Raw genomic sequence first — 17,761 nt, 5'->3', positions numbered from 1 at the left:
CCAAAACTCAAAATTATTATAAAAATGCACTAAATAAAAAAAGAAAATTTCTTAAGCACCTGCCCATATACCCCTCTTGAAAATGTCTTATTTCTTAATTGCTTTGAGTGCAAAAAATTGAGGGATTATCTGGTAGCATTGTTTAAAATGTTAAAAGGATTTGAAGTGACAGAGACAAAGAAACTTTTTACTCTGGTGAAGGAATCAAAAACAAAGGAAATAATCTTAAATTAGATCTAGACTACTCGGGAACAAAATCAGAAAGCAATTTTTCATATGGGATAGTCAAAATCCGGAACACTGATGAACGCTACATCAGTTGAGCTGCCAAGAGTCAGATTTTTGTTAGCTATGGACATGGAGCAAAGGTAAATTGTGTTGAGATGCAGCCATGATCTAATTAAATACCGGAGCAGGCTTCAGGGGTTGAATGGCAACCTCTTGTTAATATGCCTCTCTTATGTTCATTGCACATCTCCCTATATAAAATAGGCATTTTGTTTGTAACGTTTACCTTCTCTAATAAATGGTTAAATGTTGAGTGTATCTTAAGTTTAAGTAATAACACAACTCTACTTATGGCTCCTTGCTTTTGTGAGCACATGGCCTATATTCAGGACTATTTTTAAATTGTTGATCAGTTTTTGCCCATTTTCTAGCTTGGCACACATGTATCCAGCACTTCAAATTTTTTTTTAAATGTTAAATCTATTTTTTTATTTTCTTCAGAGAAGCTGTTGTCTCTATTACCGGAATATGTAGTTCCATACACTGTTCACTTGCTTGCCCATGATCCGGATTTTACTAAAACACAGGATATTGAGCAGCTGCGTGACATCAAAGAGTAAGTAACAATAAACTGCTGAAATTTGACCTTGGAACATTAAGTAGTTAGTAGTTTGTATTTTTAAGTAGTGTTTCATACAGTAGAAAATGCCATTTATAGCATCCTCCTTTGTCTTGGGGGCCTTGTGTTTGATTTTTTAAATGTAGCTAAGGCTTCTTCTAATTTTATTTGATAAGGTGTCTGTGGTTCATGTTGGAAGTTTTAATGACAAAAAATGAAAATAATAGCCATGCTTTTATAAGAAAAATGGTGGAGAACATCAAGCAAACAAAGGATGCCCAAGCACCAGATGATGGCAAAATGAATGAGGTGAGAAATATGTATCTTGTAGCACATTACTTTAGTCTTGTTTTAGAAAAACTAAATCACTTGGTGTAGTCTGTACTATTTAAACTGAGGTAAATTGTCCTGTAAACAATTGTGCATAATTTGAATGTTTATAATTGTAAGTGCTAAAGTTTCAAAAGAACGTAATTATAATCTGGTTAACATCTATAGCTGGAATTAATACCTCTTGTATGCAATTTTATTTTCAAGCAAAGTTGAGCATAATTATCATCTTCTAATCTTGCATTCAAAAACAATATTGTGAAAGTCATGCTGAACTGTAAACTGATTCCTTTGTTCCATTTGTGATATAATGTGGGTTCAGAGTAATCAAAGTAGCCCAGTTGCCAGGATTAGCAGATGGGCAATTAAAATTTTCAGATGACAGTTTGCTACTAGAACGCAGGCATTAGCCTGTTTACTGTAAATGAGTTACACTATACGCTTCTTAATCTTAGTGGTGCTCTGCCCTCAGGCAGATCCCTGGCTCATAGTCTTCTCCATATCTCTGTCCTGTGCCAGTCTTATCAGTTTTAAATAACCTCCTTCAATTTTCAAGCCTTCTAATGTTAATATTCTCTTCCTTCCTTCCTCCTCCTCATATTCATTGAATTCTTCCCTCCATAACATCTCTTATTAGTCCATTTCCCCTTGAGATGTGCCCTGCTCAGTCTCTCTTCCTTTTCCTATTTACGTTCCGCAAATTCCTTTGTTTGTTCATACTTCTCAGTACGTAATCATTTTTTACTTTTTCTGTCCAGGTGATTATTTCCATTCTCTTCCAAACTCACATTCGAAAGCTATTTAGCAATTTGATCTTTTTCCTAATGTTCAAGTGTCTCACCATACAAAACCTGTACATTTAAAATTATAACAATGAACAAAGAAATGCCATGTAGCTATGTAAGCCGTTTGTCTGCTTAATACCATCAAAATAATATTTATGCTTCTACTTAACAGTCTCTTATCCTATAACAATACAAATAATTTCATTTGGCAGGTATGATTGTGACATGACTTTCCATTTATATTTTTTACATTCTTTCATGGGATGCGCGTGTCACTGGCTAGGCTAGTGGTTATTGCCCATCTCTACTTATCCTTGATAAGGTGATGCTGATTCGCTTTTTTGAACTGCTGCAGGTACACCCGTAGTGCTGTTAGGGAGTTCTAGGATTGTGACTCAGTGGCAATGAAGCAACCGCATTATGGTTCCAAGTCAGGACGTTATGTGGGGAGGGTAACTTGCAGGTGTAGTGCTCCCAATACATCTGCTGCCATTGTCCTTCTAGTTGGTAGAGATCACTGGTTTATAAACTACTGCCAAAGGAGCCTTGGTGTGTTGTAGCAGTGCACCTTGTAGAAGGTGCACGCTGCTGCCACTTTGGAGGGTTGTAGAGAAAGAGGCTACTTTGTCTTGGATGACGTCAAGCTCCTTAAGTGTTGTTGGAGCTGCGGTTATCCAGGCAAGTGGAGGTCTGATGTGCGCATAGAACTAAGTATGATCTGATAAACATTGCAGAGTCATGGCTGCAGGAGATCATGGATTGGGAGGTGAATATTGAAGGGTACTGGATATCTAGGAAGTCTAGCAAGTGAGGAAAAGGTGAGCGGTGGCTCTGTTAGTTAATAGTATTAGCACAATAAAGAAGGATGACCTAAATTCAGGACACCAGGATGTAGAAACGTTTTGGGTGGAGATGAGAAATGGTGAAGACAAGGAGTCACTTGTGGGAGTCATGTACAGGCCCCCTAACAGTAACTGCATAGTAGGGTGGAACATTAACAAAGAAATAATTGGAATTTGCCAGAAAGCATGTCAATAATCATGTGAGATTGTAATCTACACACAGACTGGAAACGTCAGATGGGCAAATATAGCATAGATGAGGACTTAATTGAATGTTTTTGGGATAGTTTCTTAGAACAGCATTTTCTGGAGCCAACCAGAGAACAGGCTATACTGGAGCTGGTACTATGCAGTGCAATTAAAGTAATTAATGCTCTTGTAGTGAAAGCACCCATAGGCTGCAGCAACCATAATATGATTGAATTGTATATTCGGGTTGAGAGATGGAGGAATGGGTCTGAGACTATGTTTTTAAACTTAATAAGGGCATTTATGAGGGCATGAAAGTTGAGCTGGCTAAAGTGAATTAGCAAATTAGATTCAGGGATAAGTCAGTAGAGATGCAGTGGCAAAGACTTAAGAGGATATTTCAGAATTCACAGAATAGATGCATTCCAGTGAAGAAGAAAAAGTGTATGGGACAGACCCACCATCTATGGCAGTGGTTCCCAAACTTTTTTCACTGGGCCGCACTTTCGGAGTAAAAATTTGCTCGCGCCACACCTATTTTTTTATTGATAAGAAATACATTCAAAAACAAAAAAAAAACAACTCCTAGCAGTGCTTGATTCATAACATGGAACACAACTATTTTATAATATGATCATGGGACATCCAGAAAGTATAAAACAATCACTTTGGAAAAATATCTAATCCATGTTTAAATGTTTATTTGATTGTCCTTGAATCTTCCCGCCACACTTGCCATCCTCTCTTGCCGCACCAGTGTGGCGCGCCGCACCCTTTGGGAACCACTGATCTATGGTTAACTAGCAAATTTAAAGATAGTATCAAACTCAAAGAAAAAGCATATGATTGTGCAAAAACAGGTGTCTGATCAGAAGATTGGACAAAATAAAAAAGCAACAGCAAAGAGTGACTAAAAGATTAATGGTGGGGTGGGGGGGACACATGAGAGAAAGCTAACCAGAAATATAAGAAACAGTAAGAGTTTTCATAAATATTTAAAAAAGAAAAGAGTTAACAAAATGAGCATTATTCCTATTGAAAGTGAGTCTGGTTAATTGGTAACAGAAAACAAGGAGATGGCAGATGAATCCAATAGGTATTTTAGAAACATAGAAAAATTACAGCACAATACAGGCCCTTCAGTCCACAAAGTTGTGCCGAACATGTCCCTACCTTAGCAATTACTAGGCTTTTCTATAACCCTCTATCTTACTAAGTTCCATGTACTTATCTAAAAGTCTCTTAAAAGACCCTATCGAATCCGACTCCACCACCGTTGCTGGCAGCCCATTCCACGCACCCACCATCCTCTGAGTGAAAAACTTACCCCTGACATCTCCTCTGTACCTACTCCCCAGCACCTTAAACCTGTCTCCTCTTGTGGCAACCATTTCAGCCCTAGGAAAAAGCCTCTGACTGTCCACTCGATCAATACCTCAACATCTTATATACCTCTATCAGGTCACCCCTCATCCTTCGTCTCTCCGAGGAGAAAAGGCCGAGCTCACTCAACCTATCCTCATAAGGCATGCTCCTCAACCCAGGCAACATCCTTGTAAATCTCCTCTACACCCTTTCTATGGCTTCCACATCCTTCCTGTAATGAGGCGACCAGAACTGAGCACAGTACTCCAAGTGTGGTCTGACCAGGGTCCTATATAGCTGCAACATTATCTCACGACTCCTAAACTCAATTCCTCGATTGATGAAGGCCAGTACACCATACGCCACTTAACCACAGCCTCAACCTGCACAGCTGCTTTGAGCGTCCTATGAACTCGGACCCCAAGATCCTTCTGATCTTCCACACTGCCAAGAGTCCTACCATTAATATTATAATCCGCCATCCTATTTGACCTGCCAAAATGAACCACCTCACACTTATCTGGATTCAACTCCATCTGCCACTTCTCCGTCCAGTCTTGCATCCTATTAGTGTCTCGCTGCAACTTCTGACATCCTTCCACACTATCCACAACACCTCCAACCTTTGTGTCATCAGCAAACTTACTAACCCATCCCTCCACTTCCTCATCCAGGTCATTTATAAAAATCACAAAGAGTAAGGGTCCCAGAACAGATCCCCGGGGCACTCCACTGGTGACCGACCTCCATGCAGAATATGACCCATCTATAACCACTCTTTGCCTTTTGTGGGCAAGCCAGTTCTGGATCCACAAAGCAATGTCCCCTTGGATCCCATGCCCCCTCACTTTCTCAATAAGCCTTGCATGGGGCACCTTATCAAATGCCTTGCTGAAGTCCATATATACTACATCTACTGCTCTTCCTTCATCAATGTGCTTAGTCACATCCTCAAAAAATTCAATCAGGCTCGTAAGGCATGATCTGCCTTTGACAAAGCCATGCTGACTATTCTTAATCATATTATACCTCTCCAAATGTTCATGAATCCTGCCTCTCAGGATCTTCTCCATCAACTTACCAACCACTGAGGTTAGACTCACTGGTCTATAATTTCCAGGGCTATCTCTACTCCTTTCTTGAATAAAGGAACAACATCCGCAATCCTCCGGAACCGCTCCCGTCTCCATTGATGATGCAAAGATCATCGCCAGAGGCTCAGCAATTTCCTCCCTTGCCTCCCACAGTAGCCTGGGGTACATCTCATCCGGTCCTGGCAACTTATCTAACTTGATGCTTTTCAAAAGCTCCAACACATCCTCTTTCTTAATATCTACATGCTCAAGCTTTTCAGTCCGCTGCAAGTCTGCACTACAATCAACAAGATCCTTTCCCATAGTGAATACTGAAGTAAAGTATTCATTAAGTACCTCTGCTATTTCTTCCGGTTCCATACAAACTTTCCCACCGTCACACTTGATAGGTCCTATTCTTTCACGTCTTATTCTCTTGCTCTTCACATACTTGTAGAATGCCTTGGGGTTTTCCTTAATCCTGCCTGCCAAGGCCTTCTCATGACCCCTTCTGGCTCTCCTAATTTCCTTCTTAAGATCCTTCCTATTAGCCGTATACTCTTCTAGATCTCTAACATTACCTAGCTCCCTGAACCTTTTGTAAGCTTTTATTTTCTTCTTGACTAGATTCATTACAGCCTTTGTATACCACGATTCCTGTAACCTACCATAACTTCCCTGTCTCATTTTGTATCAGTAACATCCCAGAAGCAGCTATAAAGCAGGAAATGGAAGGTGTTGTCCATGATTGATGCTGGGAGGCATGGAGGCTGACAAATTAATGGAGCTTTATTAATGAAGCATGTTCAGTACAGGCTTTCTCATCACTCTGCACAGTTACCCACTCGAGTCATCAGTGAAGTCATGCATATATTATTATACAATGCTCAGTGCAGCTTCAGTGCTGCTTCTCAGAAATCAACATAAATACGTAACACTTCCTCCCCCCTTTAAAATCAAACATCCCCAACAAATTTAATCAAGTGAAACAGGAACAATAATCAAATAACAATTATCAATAAGTCTGATAGTTTGGAGGTCATTGTTCTCTCAATGGTTGCCGGCAAACCTCGGGCCTCTGCTTCTTGGCACTAGTTGTAACCTTTGGCATTTCCGACTTTCTACAAACATCAGTGATCAATTTGACTGGTGTCAACATTGCAACTAGAGGTTGGTTCTAAGCTTGGCCTGAAATTGAGGTCCTGTCTTCCTCAATGGTTCTGTCAGTGTCAGGATTTCAGGAAGGTTCAGATCAGAACCTTGTGTAGGTGAATTCAAATTCATTGCAGGTTCTATCTCCGGGTTGGTTCTCCTCGCCAACAGCTCATCCACATGCCTCTTCCAGGTGACATCATCCTGGGTCTGGACAGTATACGAGGCAGGTCCAGCTTGTGCGATGATCATGGCAGAAACCCATTTCTAGCCGGAACTACTTGTCATTGGTGGAAAATGTGATGTTTAGATTTGTTTTCCCACCATTCGATCTGACTTTGTTGTTTCTTTTGGGTGATTTTTTTTCATCTTTGGAGGTTTGAATCAGTCAAACACTGAATGTGATTGTCGCTTCATCGTCAGTAATGCTGGAAAAATATTTGTTGTTGAAGGAGCAGTAGTCCTATACATGAGTAGGAATTAATTTAGACGTTTGGTTAACGAACCTTGTCTTTAAGATGCTTCATTATTTGCGCAAAATGTTCTGTAGTGTCCGTTTGTAAAATATTGTATACCATTTTCTTTCAAGCATCTTTAAAATTCTTGAGAGACAAACCATGGTCTATTATCATTCACTTATTGCTCAGGAAATCCAAATCTATTAAATCTAACCTCTCAATCGTCTTTTCTGATGAAGTTGATTTCATTATGGTGACTTCTGGCCTCTTTGATTGTGACTAGGAACATGTGCCCTTCAAAAGGTCCTGAGTAGTTGATGTGCACCTGTTGCCAAGCCTCTTCTGGCCGTTACCGAGGATGCAGCAGTGCTAACAGTGGCAGGTTTTGCTCCTTCAAGCATGAAGGACTCGTTCCAGCCTTCACCTCCATTTCAATCCAGGCTGAGTTGGGTAGAAATTTGATGGACAAGGGAGTTGAGAGTTACAGAGGGCAGGCGGGATTGTGTAATTGAGAGCACTGTCAGTTCAGCTCTGATCTTATAGAAACATAGAAGATAGGAGCAGGAGGAGGCCATTTGGCCCTTCAAGCCTGCTCCGCCATTCATTGCAATCATGGCTGATATCCAACTCAATAGCCTAATTCTGCTTTTTCCCCATTACCTTTGGTCCCATTCGCTCCAAGTGCTTTATCCAGCCGCCTCTTGAATGCATTCAATGTTTTATCGAATGGTGGAGCATGCTCGAAAGCCGGTTGGCTTCCTCCTGCTCCAAAGTCCTATGTTCCTAAAATAGTAGAAAAGATTGTCAGGAGTTAATAGCTTATTGGAATAATAACCAATGAAGCAGTGGTCAACAGAATCAGAAAGTATTGTATGCCTGACCAATTTTTTTAAGCTTTGAGAAAGTAGTGTCCCCAGGTGATCTGTGGGGGAAAAAAGCTCTAAAATGTAGCATCTCTTGGCTTCTGAGTGGTACTGATGACTGCTTCATCTATTTAAAAAGTGGTGGGATTGAAAATAAATTTTGTACTTGAATAACCAATTGGCTAAAAGGGAGCAAACTGTAGATCCTGTTTGGAGAAATTATGTCTGGTTGGAGAATAAAAGTTGACTGCCCAGAAATCAGTATTACTGTTACCTTTACTGTTAATTTCAATTAGTGGCTTATGTTATTTGTATATTTATTGAGTTGTAATTGTATACAGGCAGTGGGCATTAACTAGGTATTCACTTAAGCCTCGAGAAACAGAAGCACTAAAACTGGTTGTTGGGTTAGAATGTGTATGCTTGTAATGTATAACTCTATAAATAAATATAATCATGTATGAAGTTTGGCACCAATTCTATCCTTCATCATTTGCCATTCTGGAGTAGAATATGGTAGCAGGGAATGATTACTTAAAGGTCTGAAGGTTGGAAGCTAAGACACTTTTCAGACTAAAAAATTGCAATCCTGGTCAGCATTGTGGAAAATAGTAGAATGCAAGTGTATGTTATCAGCATACAATTACCCCCCAATGTTCTCGGAATTTTTTTTATTTGTTCATGGGATGTGGGCATCAGTAGCTCAACCAGCATTTATTGCTCATCCCTAATTGCCCTAAAGAAGGTTGTGGTGAGCCATTGCCTTGAACTGCCTCAGTCCATGTATTACGGCAATCTCTGCAGTTCTATTAGGGAGGAAGTTCCAAGGTTTTGATCCAGAGACAGTGAAGGAACGATGATAATGTTCCAAATCAGGGTGGTGTGTGGTTGAAGGGGAATTTGAAGCTGGTGGTAAAATGCATCTGCTACCCTTGTCCTTCTAGGTGCTAGGAAGCAATTCGGCCCTTCAAATGTATGTCACTTTCTGTGAAGCAATGTGGTCAGTCCCATTCCTCCACTCTAACCCTGATAGTAGAATGAAGATAATGAATCCAAACAAATTATACATCGTGCTTCTTCGTCCTGTGTTGCATGCATTAGTCACGGTACCATTTAACTGCGCACTGCCAAATGGTGCTTGGAAATCAGCAGCAGGTTATACTGATTGGTTCAAATGTTATCTTGGACAAGCACAAGAGGCCAGAATCGAAGAAGTACAGAGATGGTTCCAGAGGTAGGGAGGGGTGAGACCAAAGAGATATTTGACCATGATTTTGCTTTCACCTGTTTATCAATGACTCTAGTGCTCCAGACAGTGTGTTAACAAGTTGGCTGATTATACACAGCTTCCATTGTCAATTCAAATGTTGAAACAGGAATGTTCTTCCCCATTTCTTCCTCAATAATACCATTATTTATAATTGGCGTTCTTGGATGACCCCTCATAATGACGAAGGAAAGCTTGGCTTTTAAAGTCTTTTGTGGAAATTTATGGACACTTTTAAGTTTGAAGACTGGTCAGTTAAAATTAATAAAGGGTCCAATAAAGGGCTGTTTTTGCCGATAGAACTTACAACTGCTGGCTTATTATCGTAAATATTTTTTTAAAAAATCTCAATGTTCAAAAAAACTCTCACCTAGTTTTGGACTCAAATATTTTAGGCTGTGTATTCTGCAATGAATGACACACCACATGACTCCCCAAAGCCTTTTCAGCACCCACAGGACACAGGTTAGAAGTGTGATGGAATACTCTTTACTTGCTTGGATGAGTGCAACTCCAACAATTCTCAAGAGTTTTGCAATCTCTCTTAAGACCCTCACATCCTTCTTAAATTGTGGTGAGCAGAACTGGAAGCAATGCTCGAGTTTAACCTAATCCAAGCCTTCAAAAAGGTTCAGGATAGCCACCTTGCTTTTACATTCAACACTTCTTCATGGTGTCCAAGATCCTATGTGCTTTACCACTTCTCTCAATATATCTTGCTATCTGCAAGGATGTATGCACATGAACCCTTGAGTCCCTCATCTCTTATGTTCTAAGTTTGTATTGTCTCTTCCTATCCCTTCTGCCCTAATGTAGCACTTCACACTTTCCAGTTTTAAATTCCATCAGCCACTTGTCTGCCCATTCTGCTAGCTTAGCTATGTCCCGTGTGTTGTTGACACCAACATGTACCACAATTTCTGGTTCACTTCTTTATTCTTTCATGAAATTTGAGTTCAGAGGCAAAGCCAGTATTTGTGCCCATCCTAATTGTGTTTGAGAAGGTCATGGGAAGTTGCCTTTTTGAACTTTTGCAGACCCTCTGGTGGAGGTACACTCACAGTGCTGTTAGGAATGGAGTTCAAGCTTTTTGACTTAGTGACAGTGAAGAGATGGCAATATAGTTCCAAGTCAGAATGATGTGTGGCTTAAAGGGTACTTGCAGCAAGTTCCCATGTGCCTGCTGCCTTTGCCATTCTACATTGTAGAGTCTATGGATTTAGAGAGTGCTGTCAAAAGAGATGTGATGAGTTGTTGCAAAGCATCTTGTATGAGATACACACTGCTGCCACTGTACACGGGTAGTGGAGAGGGTGAATATTTAAAGTGGTAGATGGGGTGCCAGTAAAGTGGGTTGCTTTGTCCTGGATGGTGTCGAGCTTCTTGAAAGTTGTTGGAGTTGCACTGTGGAGAGTAATACATAACACTCCTAGGCTTACCTTGTAGATGGTGGACAGGTTTTGTGGAGTCAGGAGGTGTTACTGCAAAAATCCCAGCCCCTGACCTGTTACAACCACAGTATTTATATGGCTGGTCCAGTTATGTTTTGGACAATAGTAATGACCCGCACCCACATTCCCCCCCACCAAGATATTGATGCTTGGAGATTCAGCAGTGGTAATTCTGTTGAATGTCAAGAAGAGATGGTCATTGCCTGGTGCAAATGTTAGATGTCACTTATCAGCCCAAGCCTGAATGTTCGGATCTTGCTGCATATGGACACCCACTGCTTCAGCATCTTTGAGGATGGTATTATACATTGTGCAGTCATCAGCAAACACTCCTACTTCTGATGTTATGATGGCAGAATGTCACTCATGAAGCAGCAGAAGATGGTTGGGCCGAGGACACGCCCATGAGGAACTCCTGTAATGCTGACCTGGAACTCAGCATTCTCCAACAACCATAAACCCTAGTAGATGGATCTAATGTTTTGATGTGGATTCTCAATTTAGATCTCGGGCTTAGTCAAGTATTGTTTCCACATTCAAAAAAGGACAGAAAGAAGTTTTGTCATTGCCTGACAATTTCTTCTGATGTTGGGCAGATATAACAATTTAAAACTTGCCACCAATCTAGAAACATGATTGCCCGCTAATTGATTTCAGGTTCTTTCTATTTATAGCATTTAGCTCATGTGACATTCAAAAGGCAAGTTTCCATAAAACTTCATTTTAGTACCAGAGTAACAGTATGTTGCTGCCATTATAAAACAACATATCCTCTAACTTGCCGTGGCCAATCAATTGCGTGGGAGATCTGATAGTGTTGGTGTGCTGTAACTTGTTTCAAATTTGGAATGTATGATGCATGACACATTTTATTACTGATTGTGCTTTCCTGTTTATATTTGCAGAAACTCTACATAGTTTGTGATGTAGCTCTTATTGTCATCACGAGCAAAAGTACCACATATAACTTGGACTCGCCAAAGGATCCTGTACTGCCGACAAAGTTCTTCACCCCACCTGACAAAGTAACTAGTTATTTTGTACTCTAGTATTCTTGTAATGGAAAGGTATTGGGGTGGCAGATTCTTGCCAGTGGAGACGAAAGCTGAGCATATCTCTTGGCTTAGAAGGGTTTAGATTGGATACGTTGTCAGTAGGAAGGTTGAAACTGTTACCAGTTGGTGGGGAAGACACAGCAGATGGCAAGAACTTGGGAAACGCTCTCAGGAAGAACAAGGACTGAGCTTGCAAATTCACCTGTTTGAAGGGTGCGTGGTGATGGGATAATTGCAGGTTCATTCAGATGTTCATTCTTCCTATCCAAGAAACATTATGCAGCTCCATAGTTATCTGAGCTGCACAAGCATATTTTTTTTTAAAGTAAATAGAATGTTCAATGTGGAATGATGAACTGCTAACAACTGTGTAACAAGTTCTGGAATTTTAAGGGTACTCAGTATCCCAGGAATTGTTCTGTCTGATGGACTAAATTTAGTATCTTTAGGCGCTCTTGCATTTATGAATAAGACTGACAATTTACCTGTGACACTTATGAACAAATAATGATAACTGTGTTTGCAAGTTTCTCAATTTTGGTAATGATATAAAATATAAATTGATGAGGCAATCTTGATGCACTGTTGGTGCACTAAAAATGTCACGTTATGGAGTGGCAGAAAGTGATTTCATGTAGTTCATCCAAGTGAGTCACACTGAAAGACAATTAGAAAATGGTCAGCCGTATCAGATATGCATCATTTCATGATCAGAGTAGAAGTCTAAGAAAAGTTTAACTCTGCAAGGAAGGTAATGGAGTAGTATGTACAATGAAGAGGTTTTAGAATCATAGAATTTCTACAGTGCATTTTGCCCATCGAGTCTGCACTGACTCTCTGACAGAGTTGCTTATTCAGGCCCTCTCCCTCACCCTATCACCCCACACTTTTAGCATGGCTAATCCATCTAACCTACAGATCTTGGGACACTAACGGGCAATTTAGCATGGCCAATCCACCTAACCTGCACATCTTTGGATTGTGGGAGGAAACCAGAGCATCCAGAGGAAACCCGCGCAAATGCGGGGAAAATGTGCAAACTGCACACAGTCATCCAAGACCGGAATTGAACCCGGGTCCTTGGAGCTGTGAGGCAGCAGTGCTAACCACTGTGCACCCTTACTGCAGATGGAGGAAATAATTTAGCAAAATAAAAATGTTATCAGGGAGTGCAAGTCAATTCACAGTGGCACAGTAGTTAGCACTGCTGCTTCACAGTGCCAGCAACCCTGGTTCGATTCCCAGCTTGGGTCACTGTCTGTGTTGAATCTGCACGGTCTCCCTGTGTCTGGATGGGTTTCCTCCGGGTGCTTTGGTTTTCCCCCGAAAGATGTGCTGGTTAGGTGCATTGGCCAGGCTAAATTCTCCCTCAGTGTACCTGAACAGGCACCGGAGTGTGGTGACTAGGGGATTTTTACAGTAACTTCATTGCAGTGTTATTGTAAGCCTACTTGTGACACTAATAAATAAACTTTAAAAAAACATTGTCACATTGATTCTAAAGATTAAAGTTTGTTGTGCTCCAACTGCAAGTATATTGGTTTTGATAAATGTTTCTTTGCTTAGGATTCCGGCAATAATAAGTGCTACTTGTCAGATGAAGCAAGGACATTATTACTCACAGGAAAGGTAAGTCTCAACCCAATCCTCATTGCTTTAGGGTCCGCATTATAAAACTGCTCACAATTCCATGCAAATTAGCATTATTTTGTGGAAAGTGAAAGATATTAACATTGGTTTTCTGATTGTTCCTCTGAGGATGAGATTACTCTTGGCAGTACACCTCATTGATAGTACATTGTTCCTGTTTTGTACCAAGAGATTGTGTTTACATCATATTTATTGATATTTTGTTGCTACTTTCATTCGTCGCAAAACATTGTTCTCTTTTCTGAAATAGGAGCTTCCAATGCTATACTTGAAAAATATGACAAACTTTTTCCAAACCTATTCCATCACAATACAGGCTATCATATGCAGTGCGTTGTGACTACCCATTTGTATACATGTACCTGAAACATTATGTCATGCATTTGCAGTGGTCTGTTAAAATTTGATTTCAATGTTGTTGGAAAAGCACCAGCTGCAGAATGCTCCAGATAATTATTTCAACGATTCCTTCAATTAAAAAGAACTTGGGCCACACTTGTGGCATATGGCATCGGAAGAATTGCAATACATGATAAATCCTAGCTTGTATAAAATGTTTTGGTCTATTTGAAAGTTCAATTTTTATGTTGATTTACACATATAGTATCTAAATATCATTATTCTCAGCCCAAACCAGCTACCGTATTGGGTGCAGTAAACAAACCTTTGTCAGCTGCTGGTAGAAGACCACAAGATAGAGCTCCGGGGTTAGAGACGGGAAGTAACATAAGTGGAAATTCCGAACCCAGCTCACCAGCTACAAACAGGGGAAGGTAAGCCTTTACTGTACTATGTATGATAAAAGATTTGACTAGGTGTTAGTACTATGATCCTCTTGTAATTGAGATTCCACAGACTGGGAAAAAGATGATGAAGATCGTAAAGGATTTTTAAAATTAGTTCATGAGATGAGCATGTTGTTGCAAAGCCAGCATTTGTTGCCCACCCCCAATGCCAGTGAAAAGATGGTGGTGAGCCACCTCCTTGGACTGCTGAATTCCATATGGTGTAGTTACACTTGTAGAGCTGAGTTCTGGGTTTTTGACCCAGTAACAGGGAAGGAACAGCAATATAGTTCCAAGTCAGGGTGGGATGTGGTTTGGAGACAACTTGCAGATGGTGGTGTTCCTGTGCATTGCAGCTCTTGTCCCTCTGGGTCATGGTTTTGGAAGATGCTGTCAAACAGGCATTGGCGAGTTGCTGCTGCCATTGAGCACTGGTGATGGATATGGGTGCAGATCAAGTGGGTTCCTCTGTCCTGGATTGAGTTGAGCTTCTTGAGTGTTGTTGAAGCTGTACTCATCTAGTCAAGTGGACAGCATTCCATCACATTCCAGACTTGAGCCTTGTAGAAATTGGACAGGCTTTGGGGATTCGGGAGGTGAATTATTCTCCACAGAGTTCTCAGCCTCGTGATCTGCTCTCATAGCCACAGTATTTATATGGCTGATCCAGTTCAGTTTCTGGTCAGTGGTCAATCCCCATGATGTTGATGGCAGAGGATTCAGTGATGTTATTGATGTTGAATGTCGAGGAAAGTTGGCTGGATTCTCCCTCGTTGGAGAAGGCCATTGCCTGGTACTTGTTTGGTATGACTGAGTTGTCAGCCCAAACCTGAATGCTGTACAGGTCTTACTGTATATGGGCATGATTAGTATGGTATCTGATGAGTTGCGGATGATACGGAAAACTAATCATCAATGAGTATCCCCACTTCTAACCGTATGATGAAGGAAAGATCATTGAGGTGGCAGTTAAAGATGATTGGGCATATTGTACTATCTTGAAGAACTCCAGTGATGTTCTGGAGTTGAGATGGCCCCCAACAACCACAAACCTCTTGTGCTCGATGTGACTCCAATTAGTGTGGAGCTTTCTCCTGTGGAGATGTTTCTCTCTGATTCCCATTGAATCAATTTTGCCAAACTTAGTTAAATGCTGCCTTAATGTCAAAGCCAGTCACTCCCACTTTACCTCTGGAATTCGGCTCTTTTGTCTATGTTAGGATCAAAGCTGTAATGGGGCCCTCAGGTGAGTTTCCACATTGTCAACTACAGGTCTGTGTTGTAGCTGAACTAGAACAGCTTCATCATAGAAACCCTACAGTACAGAAAGAGGCCATTCGGCCCATCAAGTCTGCACCGACCACAATCCCACCCAGGCCCTACCCCCATATATTTACCCACTAATCCCTCTAACCTATGCATCCCAGGACACTAAGGGCAATTTTTTTTTTAGCATGGCCAATCAACCTAACCCGCACATCTTTGGACTGTGGGAGGAAACTGGAGCACCCGGAGGAAACCCACGCAGACACGAGGAGAATGTGCAAACTCCACACAGACAGTGACCCAAGGCGGGAATCGAACCCAGGTCCCTGGAGCTGTGAAGCAGCAGTGCTAACCACTGTGCTACCGTGCCGCCCCGCTTGGTTAAGAGGTAGATCTTGATCGCAAGCCTTCAGTACAATAACTGGGATATTGTCTGTGCCCATAGCTGTGGCTGTATCCAGAGGCTTCAACCGTTTCTTAATAAATCTCTCGGAGTGAATTGAATTGGTAGAAGATTGGCATCTATGGTGGTGGATACCTCAGGAGGAGAAAAAAGATGGATCAATCCTAATGGCATTTCTGGCTGTGGATGGTTGCAATTCCTTCAGGCTTGTCTTTTGGGCTGATGTGCTGAGCTTCCTTTCATTGAGGATGGGGATATTTGTGGAGGCGACTCCCCTAATTAGTTGTTTAAATGTCCCTACCATTCACGAATAAATGTGGTAGCACTGCAGAGCTTTGGCCTGATTCATTGATTGTGGGTTGATTTAGCCCTTTCTGTAGCTTCCTCTATTGAGCATGTATGTAGTCCCAGGACGTTGCATCATTTTTAAGTATTCTTGGTGTTGCTCTGGCATGCTCACCTGCACTCATTGAACCAGTATAATCCCGAGTTGATCATAATGGTAGAATGGAAGAAATGCCGGATATTAAGGTTAAAGATTGTGTTTATAAACGATTCTGCTGCTGCTTTCTGAGTAATTAGATGTGTTCTGATTCTATCATTTATTTCACGTGGTGCCACACACACCATGGAGGGAGTTCTCAGTCTGAGTGCATAATGACACTATCGTGTTCATTCCTACCAATACTGTCATCTGTATCTGCAACAGGTGGATTGGTGAGTCCAAGGTCAAGTAGGTTCTTCCCTCTGATGTTTTAACTTGCATTCCTTGCCGTAGGCCCAGAAAAGTAGATGTGCCCTTCAGGACCTGGCCAGCTCAGTCAGTAGTGGTGCTACCTGACCACACTTGGTGGTATACATTAAAGCTAAAATATGCAGGGTACATTCCGTGACCTCATTCCCCTTGGTGCTTCTTCTAGGTGGTGTTGTTCAGTATGGAGAATTACTCATTCACCAACTGAGGGGGGGCAGCAGGTAGTAATCTGCAGGAGGTTTCCTTGCCTATGCTTGATCTGATGCCACAAGGACATCCAGGGCCACTCCCACGTGACTGTATACTATTGTATCGCTAACTCCTGAGGATCTGTCCTGCTGGTGAGAAAGGACATACCAAAGGATTTATTAAGAGTAAAAGGGTGATTAATACGTAGGTAATGTTATAATTGGAAATCGAAATAAATAGCTGCTTTATATCTGCCTTAACATTAAAGGATGAGGATAAGGTACCAGAAATACAAGGAAAAACAAATCATGGGAGGAACAAACCAGGTTCAATCTAAGTATCTTTAACATAAGTGGTAATGGAGAAACTATTAAAGATAGATAGGGTCTGATTAAGTAAGTAAGGAAATTGGGTGTTAGTCATGATGCTCCAACAGTTTAGGAATTTGCCCCTTGGATTGAAAAATTACCCATTCTCTTAGTTGGAGCGGAAGGATAGATAAACTAGGAAATTATAGGTTTATAAGTATAATGTCCGTGGTGTGGAAGTTACTAGAGTCTGTTATTGGGTTCAGTGTGACTGAGCATTTGGACAAATATGAGCGGAAATAAAAGAGGGTGAGCAGGGATTTGTAAAGGCTAAGTCTTGTCTAACAAATCTGGTTGAATGTTTTTGAGGCTAACTCTTGTGATAGATAAGAGGGAGCCTCTGGATATCACTTGTATGGAGAACCAAAGGCATTTCTCAAGGTTCTACATTGAAAGACTGAAAAGCAACCTGCTGATTTAGTTAAGGAATTAATTAGGAGATAGGAGACAGAGAGTAGGGCTAATGGTTATTTACTCAAATTGGCAGAATGTGACTCGGGGTATCCCCCAGGGATCTGTGCTGGGTCTCAGTTTTTCACTCTATTTATATATAACTTGGATTAAGGAATGAATGGAAAATGTATAGAATTTGGTCGTGCAACAAATAGTGCAAACGCGAGGAGAAAGTTGTAAAAGGACATGCATTGTGCCTGGGCAGAACTGTGGCAA

The 17,761-nt window shown here is 41.1% G+C and overlaps 1 protein-coding gene across 6 annotated transcripts in view; it reads left to right on the top strand.

Moving 5' to 3' along the window:
• pds5a (PDS5 cohesin associated factor A) overlaps nt 1–17,761 on the top strand; it is a 226,653-nt gene that overhangs the window by 197,768 nt on the left and 11,124 nt on the right. For all 6 annotated transcript variants that reach the window (XM_078216356.1, XM_078216398.1, XM_078216375.1 and 3 more), the window contains exons 26-30: nt 730–844; nt 1,024–1,156; nt 11,528–11,647; nt 13,244–13,306; nt 13,955–14,100. In XM_078216356.1, coding sequence (XP_078072482.1) covers nt 730–844; nt 1,024–1,156; nt 11,528–11,647; nt 13,244–13,306; nt 13,955–14,100 — 577 coding nt within the window. The remainder of the gene's footprint in view (nt 1–729; nt 845–1,023; nt 1,157–11,527; nt 11,648–13,243; nt 13,307–13,954; nt 14,101–17,761) is intronic.

Source organism: Mustelus asterias, chromosome 1, assembly GCF_964213995.1.
Source record: "Mustelus asterias chromosome 1, sMusAst1.hap1.1, whole genome shotgun sequence".
In the NCBI taxonomy this organism is placed as follows: Eukaryota; Metazoa; Chordata; class Chondrichthyes; order Carcharhiniformes; family Triakidae; genus Mustelus; species Mustelus asterias.
Note: the sequence above shows the minus strand (reverse complement) of the source record. Positions and strands in the feature narration are given on the sequence as shown.